The sequence below is a fragment of the Podarcis liolepis genome, assembly GCF_965112155.1.
Source record: "Podarcis liolepis genome assembly, chromosome: 12".
Lineage (NCBI taxonomy): Eukaryota > Metazoa > Chordata > Lepidosauria > Squamata > Lacertidae > Podarcis > Podarcis liolepis.
This window is the reverse complement of record NC_139563.1, coordinates 31,430,289-31,441,582: the sequence shown is the minus strand read 5'-3', so window position 1 is coordinate 31,441,582 and position 11,294 is coordinate 31,430,289. Positions and strand designations below refer to the sequence as shown.

The 11,294-nt window shown below is 43.6% G+C and overlaps 1 protein-coding gene across 1 annotated transcript; it reads right to left on the bottom strand.

Annotated features, from left to right (window-relative positions):
• Positions 1-894: 894 nt before the first annotated feature.
• LOC310689976 (uncharacterized protein) lies at positions 895-10,305 on the bottom strand. Its single transcript, XM_083468620.1, has 3 exons — positions 10,284-10,305; positions 6,516-6,628; positions 895-2,269 (listed from the first exon to the last, which is right to left on the bottom strand). Exon 3 carries the CDS (start codon positions 2,252-2,254, stop codon positions 1,247-1,249), a length of 1,008 nt encoding a protein of 335 aa, XP_083324746.1. The 5' UTR covers positions 2,255-2,269; positions 6,516-6,628; positions 10,284-10,305; the 3' UTR covers positions 895-1,246.
• Positions 10,306-11,294: the final 989 nt, after the last annotated feature.

Genomic DNA, 11,294 nt, shown 5'->3' with positions numbered 1-11,294 from the left:
TTCTTTCTTGTAGTTTGGATCCATTGCTCTGTGTCCGCTTCTCTGGAGCAGCAGAAAACAACCTTTCTCCCTCCTCTATGTGACATCCTTTTATATATTTGAACATGGCTATCATATCACCCCTTAACCTCCTCTTCTTCAGGCTAAACATGCCCAGCTCCCTTAGCCGTTCCTCATAAGGCCAGAGATGCAAACCCAATTCAATTGTACCTGTAAATATGGCATGTTTCAGAGGAACACAAAAGGGTGTAAAAAGTCTGTTTTGCTATTACAGTGATACCTCGGGTTACAGACGCTTCAGGTTACAGACGCTTCAGGTTACAGACTCCGCTAACCCAGAACTAGGACCTCGGGTTAAGAACTTTGCTTCAGGATGAGAACAGAAATTGTGCTCCGGTGGTGCGGCAGCAGTGGGAGGCCCCATTAGCTAAAGTGGTCTTCAGGTTAAGAACAGTTTCAGGTTAATAACAGACCTCCGGAACGAATTAAGTTCTTAAACCGAGGTACCGCTGTATTTAAATCATGGATGATCAACCTTAGTGCCCCCTGGTGTTGCTGGACTACAACTCCCATCATCACTGTGCTGGCTGAGGCAGACGGGAGTTGGAGTCCACCAGCTCAGTGGCGTAGCGTGGGTTGTCAGCACCCGGGGCAAGGCAAGTAATTTGCGCCCCCTAACCCGTGGATTTGCGCCCCCAACTCGTGGATTTGCGCCCCCTAACCCTAACCCCCAGATGTTGCGCCCGGTGCGGCCGGCCCCCCCTGCACCCCCCACGCTACACCACTGCACCAGCTTCTGGAGGGCCACAGCTTAGCTATCCCTGTATCTCAGGCTTGTTCTGTATACAGAACTGCAGATACATTTGGCTAGAGAATGAAACGGTAAGAAATTCGTCATGTTTCAATAGTAGATTTTATTAATTCCATAAGTGCCAGGTTTTATTATTATAGGAGATTACAAAGAGTACAAAAAAGCCACCCCAGTACACCTTATCTCTTTTGTGCCCCATTCTGAAGTTGTCATCAATGCATAGCTTTTAGCTTGATATATGTGGGAACAGAATTGGTACTAAAATGGCATCCGAGGCTGGACTTAACTCAAGCCATTGACAGGTCTAGAACCATCGTAAATATTGCAATAAGGGGAGGGGCAGCATCTGCAAATTGCTACAGTAGTGATAGCGCGGCAAAGCAGCAACTGCATGCGCATGAAGCCAATCGCTAAGATGTGTGCAAGGCGAGTTAATCACTGGTGGTCAGTGGAACATAACATTGGTTCCTCAACGGAGATAGCAATGGTGTAGGCAGGCTGATAAAATGTGCTGTGGAGGCTGGTGTAAAACGCTAAGCGCAAGATCTCCACAGAGTTTAGGAACTCTGGGAAGAGGACATGAGCAATGGGCATAGCACTCTCCTTGGTCGTTCCTATCTCCAGCTCCACGCCTGTATAATTGACACCCTTGCAGAAGATATCCTCTTGCTTGTAGAAACGAACAGTTTCCAGAGGTTCCGAGTCAGGAAGGCTGGTGACGGAGGCGATTTTGTCGATCAGATGGACCGCCTTTTTGAACTCCTCCTTGGTGAGAGGGAGCATCTTGTCCCTCCTTTCTCGGCGGAAGAGGATCTTGCCTTCGTGATGAGAGGTGGGAAGTTTGCAAATCTCCACCAGGGAGGAATTGGTCTCAGAGTACTCCCATACACACTTACTCTGGGCCCTGCGTCCACAGTAATCCCAGAGGCCTTGGTCGTTATCCATATGGCATCGGTACCCATCGGTTCCATATTTTGCACAACGGTAGTTGTTGTGGCAGGGCAAACCAGTGGGGGTCACATCGTGGAATGGAGAGCAACGTTGCTTACCATGGCCTGTATTGCAGTGAAAACCCTCTTTAGTCGCTCGGCATCCATCAAAACACATTTTGTTGTCCTGAGCATATTCAGCAAAGCCCTTCTCGCTGATCAATCCACAGTAGTTCCATTCCCCATTTTTTAAGTAGCAGTAGTGGTAGGAGCCCCCCCAGAGATCGCACATTGTGGCACATTTTTCACCTGTGTGTCCCAAGCCTTCTTCTAAGGAACAGTAGTCCCAAGATTTCCCGCTGCCACCACTTTGCTTGCACCAGGTATAATCATAGCCGTGAAAGTCACAAGCGCTTGTACATATCCCCTTGTAGCTTGTATGATGAACAACAGCTTGGGAGAGAGTGGAAGGCAGAAGAGAAAAGAAAAAGAGTAAAGTCACAGGAACACCCATGATGTTCTTCAGACTCTAAAATGAAAAGACAAAAAATTAAAGTAGCTGTATGCATACAACATCATGTTACATCTCTGTAGGGTTTTCCCCACCCCTCTTTTATGCCTGTCTCTTTCATTACAAATCCATATCCTCCAACATTTCTCTAATAAAAATAGGGATGTCCTATTCAATAATGAAGAAGAAGAAGAAGAAGAAGAAGAAGAAGAAGAAGAAGAAGAAGAAGAAGAAGAAGAAGAAGGTTGAATAGTAACTCATCTCCTTGGCTTGGGAGTCACATAACTCCGTACCCTCCAACATTTATCCAATGAAAAGAAGGATGTCCTAAGGAAAAGAGGGACATTCCGGGATAAAATCAGAAACCAGGACAGCTTCTGTAAATCCAGGACTCTCCCTGGAAAATAGGGACACTTGGAGGGTCTGCAAATCACCTCTAATAAGTTTCTTTTGTAATGCTTTATACTGCTTACACCTTAAAGAAGCAGAGCATTACAACATTTTTTTGTCATGAACCAGCCTGAGAATGTTATGAAAGGGTGGTCTATATAAAGGTGTTATATAAATATCAATCAATCAATGACTTGAAATGCACTCGCAGCAGAAAAACCTAACAGGGAGCCCTCATTGGAGACTGCCTAATATCAGAGTCAAATGGCACCAGCTATTTCTGGGTTATATCCAGGGGGAAACAGCTGCTGCTGTCATACGCTGTCTTGCATTGCCCATATCTAAGGCTGTTCAGACAGCAGGGGCAATAACCCTCCTGCAGGCTCCACAGGAGCAATGGATTGCCCCATACCACAAACCTTTCTGCTTGTTGCAGATGGGAGCAGCAGCAGAGGAAGATGTAGAATACGCCTAACACAGCCTTCTCCAATCTCAGCCGATCAGTCTCAGCCAGCATGGCCAATGGTCTGGGACAATGGAAGTCCTTGTTGAACAACACCCGGAGAACACCAACTGACCCAAGGACCAAAACATATGCACATACTAAGAGTGCCTTGAAAGACCCTTCCAAGAAATGATCTCAGGGCCCAGGAAATTTGAACTTGGATTGGAATGCTTTCTCTCACAAGAGTCTACCCACCCATTACAGCTGGGGCAGTCAACATAGTGCCTTCAGGATGATCAGTCCAGCCACCATGGCCAGGAGTGATGAGAGCTGGAATTCAGCAAAATCTGGAGAGCAAGCACCATGTTGGTTACCTCTGCTTTGCAATCTTCATCAGAGGTCCTACAGTGGTACCTCGGGTTACATACGCTTCAGGTTACAGACTCCGTTAACCCAGCAATAGTGCTTCAGGTTAAGAACTTTGCTTCAGGATAAGAGCAGAATTCGTGTGGCGGCGGTGCGGCGGCAGCAGGAGGCCCCATTAGCTAAAGTGGTGCTTCAGGTTAAGAACTGTTTCAGGTTAAGTACGGACCTCTGGAATGAATTAAGTACTTAACCCGAGGTACCACTGTACTTCACATCTAATTTTCAACAGAAGACCATTTGGCTGAGACATGGGACAGGGCCTTTTCAGTTGTGGCACCCAGACTATTGAGCTCTCTAGGAAGTCCCTTCGGCCCTCTCTTCATTGCCAGCTCAGGACGCTGCCAAACCTGTTCTTCTTCCTCCAGTTCATTGGTATAATTTTTGTCCTCCACCCTGTCCTGTGAGTTTATTACTGAACCCATGGTTTATAGCTGTTTTTTTATTATTATTATTTACTCATCTATTTTACTAACACCCTCTTCAGTACTCTAACCATTGCAGCATCCTTCTCTTCAGTTTTGTGAACCATGTGATCACATGAGACTGAGAGCTAATGCTGAGCAAATCCATGATGATTATAGACTTGAATCTAGGTCTCGTATGTCAAATGTGACCCTTTGGAGATCACTGGTTCCAACAATGAATAGCAATGAGATAAATTAGCTGTGTAATAGACAGTGAATTCAGAAAAGCTAATTCAGCAAAGAATTCCTTGGGGAGGGGAGTAGAGTACAATCAGTCAGCCAATAGGTTTCCAAATTAAACAGAAGACTATGGAATTCCTTACCACAGTCTAAGCATCTTCCAGGAAAAACAAATAATTTTTAAAAAGCATAAGCATGGAAGGCAAGGGAGTCCAGTCTGTCATTCCTGGAGGTCCTACAGGCACTATCAAGTTGGGCCCATGATATCTATGTAACCACATAGGACATGAAATAGCAAGGCACAATAACTGGGGAAAGGACCACGTTTTCCTAGAAATAAAGGGCTGTACGCAATGTTAGTCCTACTCAGAGCAGACCCATTGAAATGAAGGTGCGTGACTAATGTAGGTCCATTCATTTCATTGTGTCTGCTCTGAGAGGAATTTAGTTGAATCCAACCCAAAAAAATTGTAGTGCTGGAAGTATGCAATTTTTTTGCAATATAGGAATCTTCCTTAAAGGAAGACATCTGGATCACCCAGAACAACTTAATAACTGCACTTTTTATCATGGGGGCAGGAAGGATGACTAAACCTCTCCCATTCACAGTCTCATGTTTTGCATTTGTTCTGAATTTAAGCAAAACACCAAAAAACCCTGAAACCAACTAGCAACTCAGTGATGGTGCTGGTGGGAGCAGATTGTTTGCTGCTTTGAAACTTTCCCTTCCCTTGTGCACACAGGTTATATCTAATGTTACTCAGACTCAGAGTAGGCCCATTGAAAATAATAGACCTAAGCTGTCATGTCCATTAATTTCTACTCTGAGTAATACTGGATACAACTCGCATAACATAATGTCCCTTAAAGACTATTGTCCAGCATATCAAATTTTGACAGTGGAAAGACTTTATAAGTCTTAGCCAGCATCTCTTCACAATAAAGTTGTGGTGTAGATTGCTCCAATGCCCGTTTTATACTCGGGGAACAGATCCTAAGAAAGTTAAATTGTTCCAATGTGTTCAAGCACATTAAAGTCCAAGTGGTCAAACTGACCCAGCCCTTTACCAATTCTGCTGAAATCCTTTCCCATTCTGACCAGTGGTGCTCCCTGGTAGGCACTGAATTGATCAGTAGCAGACCAGTCATATGTAAGCATGGGGCAAATCTATCAAATTCACGCTTCGAAAGCAGTATGAAAAATGAAACGCAGCTATCTTTTGAAATTCACACATATCCAAATTTTGCAATGCAGTTCTCCAACTAAAGAAAGTTTAGAAAAATACATACATTTGGGGAACTCACTTGCAAAAAAGAAATGTGTACATTAGTCAAAGCTGCATACCAACATGTGATTATTAGAAGAAATTCATGCCAAAATACAGATTAATTTTCATGAAGATTTTTTTTAAAAAAAAATCATATATTGCTGCAGAAATGAGGAGAACTGATTAGCAAAATGAGACATGGAAAGGACCAAGCTGACAGATTCTTCCATCCCTAGTCATACAGAGAGCTCACACCATCAATATGTTAAATTATTCCTGTCTAATGAAGAAGCTGCTAGAAGTATTTTTGATAAAACCATACAGGAATAGGAAAACACAGATATGCTAAAACCATACAGGAATAGGAAAACACAGATATGCACCACGGCATTTTAATTCAACGGCCCCATTTCTGGGGATAATCGTTCAAACTAAGAATGGCTATTTCCGCAGTTACAATCCTGCTAACTATACTTGGAAGTGCAAAAAGAAACCCAACAAAGCAGAAATTAATTGGGGGGAAGTTGTTAGACACTTCCCACAGAAATAGAGAGCTGTGGTGATGGAGGAAATGCTCAGAATTATATTGTCCCAAACACCACCAGTAAAACAAGATACGTATATCAGATTAAAACTGCAACTGGATGAATAATATATACAGCCCAATCCTCTGTCAACAATCCTTGTGCCTACACAGAAGAAAGCCCAACTGATGTCAATAGGACTTGCAGCATGTTCCTAACCAGGTCTCCTCAGAGGTATGTTATGTTGAATTCAATGGGGTTCACTCCCTAGTAATGGAGGTTAGGCTTGCAGCCTTACTTTCAAGTATGCTTGTCTAAGACTTGCCCCCCGCATTGCTTTCCCTCATCCCCACTGCGTATTCTTTCGGTTCCTGAGAAGCGAAACACCCTGTGTCCTCCTCACTGTGTTTCTAACCAAATAAGCAACGAAGCTCAAAAATAGGACTTTATGAGTTTCATTTCTGAAGGAAAGAAACCTGACTAATTCAATAAATCGTCATCATTATCCTTGTCTTATTTATCCTTATTGGTCAGAACTCTGCTAAACAAGTTGTCTCAGGTACTTACTTTTGTCCTCTCAAAACTCTCTCCTTGCTCGCTCTCTGCTGAACCCCCAGGAGCAATGATGAACAAGCAATACTTTTTGCTGTTTATATGCTGAGGAAATTCAAGCCTTTGACCTAATTCAAACAAAAAAAAAAAAAATGGGGAGGGAGAAACGAAAGGAAAACCTTACATGAGGCAGCTTGGACACAGATAGAAACTCTCCAACTCTTCATCTAACTTGAACAGATATCCAGGCAAGGGGTTGATGGACTGGAGTGAATGGTACAAAAAGTTTTTGCCTACCCGCTACCCCCACTAAACTTTACCCTAGCCCTCCCTAGCACCCTCAGTTCTTCAAAGAAGTTGGCACTTACCTCAGTTCTCTTGCAGGCTGGTTGCCATTATTTGAGAGATTTCATTTATCTGCATCTGTTCAACCATTATGTGCAAACCTTACAACACCTAAATGAAATTGGCTCAGTTTTCATCAAATTTATAGTTTCCTAAGTAAGCCTCAAGTTCATGCCCACACTACCAGGTCTTTTACCCTCAATGGAAGTTGTATTTTTCATGGCCACTATTCACTTGTGGCATGCGCAAGTGAATTGAGCACGTTGCACGAGGGGGCCCAGACCCCTCCTTGAAATTTTGGGGTGCCCTCAGCTCCCAGCTTCCCCTAGATGGTCCCCCTGCAGTAGCATGGGCTTAGAAAATCAGCAAAGCAGGGGAACCCAAAAAAATAGATTTTTGATTTTTTTTAAAGAAAAAAGCATTGAAGTAGTCATCTAGAAACAAGCTGTTTTGATTTCAGCATGCATGTAACTTTAGTGTCATTTTGAAAAAATAAAAGTTATTTTATGGTTTAGTATTGTATTTGTTTTGAATCACATATGAGGGGGGTTCATAATACAGTGGTGCCCTGCAGGACGAATGCCTCGCAAGACGAAAAACTCGCTAGACGAAAGGGTTTTGCGGTTTTTGAGCTGCTTCGCAAGACGAATTTCCCTATGGTCTTGCTTCGCAAGACGAAAACGTCTTGCAAGTTTGTTTCCTTTTTCTTAACACTGTGAATACAGTTGCAACTTGACTTCGAGGAGCAACTCATAGAAGGCGGTGTGGTAGCCTTTTTTGTGGTTTTTGGTGATTTTTGAAGCTTTTCCAAAACTTTTCCGACACCGTGCTTCGCAAGACAAAAAATTCGCTAGACGAAAAAACTCGCGGAATGAATTAATTTCGTCTTGCGAGGCACCACTGTATGTTCAATGCTTCGGGCCCCTGCAAGTCTTAATCTGACTCTGCTTACTCTCAGTTCCCCTTTGGCTTTAAAATCATCTAGGATTCTGACATTTCTCATCTTACTGTCATAAACCACCTCCACATTTCCAGAGAAGTTCTTGCTCTTTTCAAAGCCTTATCATCTGTTTAGAAAAGCATGACTTATGGGGGGGGCCTGAAAGTGAACTGGTTGCACCCTGTTCCTGAGAACTCGTTGGCCATAAGAGTGCATTTTTAAATGGCATACCTTATTTTTCATTTTTGTTTTCATCCCTTAGAATGACCTGCGGACAAGAAATTTAATCTTACTGTGGCTGGTGAAAGGAACGGCAATCTGCCCTTCTTATCTGAAAGAAAGAGCAAGTGGGTCCAGCTGAAGGGTGGGGATCATTCCTTGTCACATGCTTAGGTAAAAGTAAAGGTAAAGGACCCCTGGACGGTTAAGTGCAGTCAAAGGTGACTATGGGGTGCAGCGCCCATCTCTCTTTTCAGGCCAAGGGAGCTGGCGTTTGTCCACAGACAGCTTTCTAGGTCATGCGGCAGCATGACTAAACTGCTTCTGGTGCAAAGGAACACCATGACAGAAACCAGAGCACATGGAAATGCCGTTTACCTTCCCGCCACAGTGGTACCCATTTATCTACTTGCACTGGTGTGCTTTCAAACTGCTAGGTTGACAGGAGCTGGGACAGAGCAACGGGAGCTCACTCCGTCGCAGGGATTCAAACCGCCGACCTTCTGATTGGCAAGCCCAAGAGGCTCAGTGGTTTAGACCACAGCACCACCCTCATCACATGCTTTGGGAGCTTGGGTAGGTAGCCTATGTGCTTCTCACCCGAAGGGTTTAAGTGTGCTCAGCCCAGGCTGCTCATGAGAAGGCTGTTTTAAGAAGAGCAGAAGCTTGCCTGGTGATTTTAGATTGGGACTAAGCCCCACAGAACTCTATAGGACCTTCTTCCACAAAGCTATCCATAGCCTACTGAAGTTCATTTGTCTTTCAAATAAATCCAACCATTCTATTCAGAAGGTGCCATACATTACACCCAGCTACTACATGACTGCATTTGTAACACATATGTAGTAATCATAATAGAACTGCAGTATATATTTTTTCATATATTACATCCTATAGAAGTGGGAATTTTACATTGTTTCCACCACCATCAAAACATACCAGGTGTGAGATCTACCCTGGACCATGATGAAATGGGTCCGTAGCAAGAAATTGCACTTTTATGTAAGTAACTCTGTTTGAAGACAGTTCACATTCTTAAAATAGACAGAAAGAAGGATGATCAGTCTCCTTCTTGCACTGAGCATAGTTGATGTTACTAACTGGCAGTGAGGTTTTTGCTGCCCTGCCTTGCCAGGAATTTCTAGTGCATACTTTCTGTTGACTAGGCAGTCACAATTTCAACATTACAGCTAGCATTAAGGTAGAAAGGTAGAAAAAAATGAAGCGAGAAAAGGAGAACCAACAGCAGCAGGTAAGGTTAGAAACCATTTCTTTTAATTAATGAACACTACATCTGCTAAGGAACAAAAACAGGTTGCATCAGCAATCATCCAATTGCTCAAACAGAAACTGGTTAAATCACCCAAATGTCCCATTGCTAGAACAAAAGCAGATTTCATCATCGTTCCAATTGCTAGTCCCAATTGCTAGAGTAGGCCTATTAAAGGAATGGAACTTACATGTGTTGACTTACCAAGCACCAATTAATGGGTCTACTCAACTTGAGAGTTTCAGGTGGATTTAGGCCAGTATCTCCCTTGCAACAGGAGGTTAAAGGTAAAGGGACCCCTGACCATTAGGTCCATTCGTGACCGACTCTGGGATTGTGGCGCTCGTCTCGCTTTATTGGCCAAGGGAGCCAGCGTACAGCTTCCGGGTCATGTGGCCAGCATGACTAAGCCACTTCTGGCGAACCAGAGCAGCGCACAGAAACACCGTTTACCTTCTCGCTGGAGCGGTACCTATTTATCTACGTGCACTTTGACGTGCTTTCGAACTGCTAGGTTGGCAGGAGCTGGGACCGAGCAACGGGAGCTCACCCCGTCGCGGGCATTCGAACCGCCGACCTTCTGATTGGCAAGTCCTAGGCTCTGTGGTTTAACCCACAGCACCACCCGCGTCCCTAACAGGAGGTTATTCTGCTGCTATTATGTGGCAAGAAACGCTGTAGATCTCAAATACTAGAGGCAGAACAAGCAGCACGTTTCTTTGTTTTAAAGCAGCAGGTTTTGACAGAAGAGAACAGAACTAACAGAAGAACTGGATTTAAATAAAGAACAAAAAAACAGCGTTCAGAATACGTACTTTATATTAGAAATACAAGCCATAAGCAACAGTGGTCTCTGTCTTACACATTCAAAGAACTGTCTACAGCTCATCTAATAGTTAAATTCTGCACAAAGCTCTGCTTTCACAAGAGGAGTCAACAAAGAATTCCTATTGTCAGTCCATGTGTTGCCCATATGTGAAAGCACCCTCTCGACATGAGCATTGCTTACCAGGATAGCGAGTGAAGCACTGACAACTTGCAGCTGAAATCTAGATGGAATGTGCTTCAGTAACTCTAACCATTTCTGATCTAGAGGAAGATCTGATTTTCTCACCACTGGCCGAAGCTTCTGAGCCAAGTTGAGCTCAACAAATAGCTCATCTGCTTTGACTTCAACACCCTAGTCTGTAGGCACAAATATGGGCTAGGGTTAGGGCCAGCATAGCAGCAACGATGGGAGTTCTCAAGGTCCTACCATTTCTCAAGGTATGTTAAAATCTGGCAGGTATCTTTTGTAATACATGCATGTTGAAAATCAGGTCACTGTTTCAGAGTTAAGAACAATTTTCCTCCAAAAAATACTTGGTACATGGAATTTATCAGTTACTCTGGCACGTTGCACATTGAACTGTGGAGCTGTGGGCTTACTGAGCGCTTTGCTTCCAAAACAATAAGAGCCTTGTGAAAAAATTGCATAGGATGATGCTCAAAATAGAGGTAGCACTCTGGGAGAGAAATCTGAGAAGTGATGTCACTAGGTGCCTCGTTGGTCTGGTCCCCAATAAACTGCCACATGGTATCACTTGTCTGCTCCTCCCCAAGCTCAAGGAAATTGGGTTTTATGGCAGGCCACAAGTGAAGTAGCCACTCAACAGCTGGGAAGAGAGAGAGAAAGAGCCATCATAGGATTCTTTCAGTTTCTTGTTTCAAATCTCTTGGAGAACTCAGTGTATACTTTATGACCAAGGCCTGCACATCATTTTTACTTTTCAAACAGGCATGTCTGGCAGAATTGTGAAGAACATGACAGTAGCCGTTTGCCATTACAAGATAACTTTTGTGTGCCTTTGGTATTTGACTAAACATGCGAGAGCCCTATCCTGCAAACAGGATTCAGATGACTTTCTAGAAACGTGGTACCCTTTTACAACACATTCTGTCGAGAAATTTACCATCCACCACAATCACATATGGGATCGTGCACAATATATTTCTGTAATATGTTTGTCTGTACTTCCTG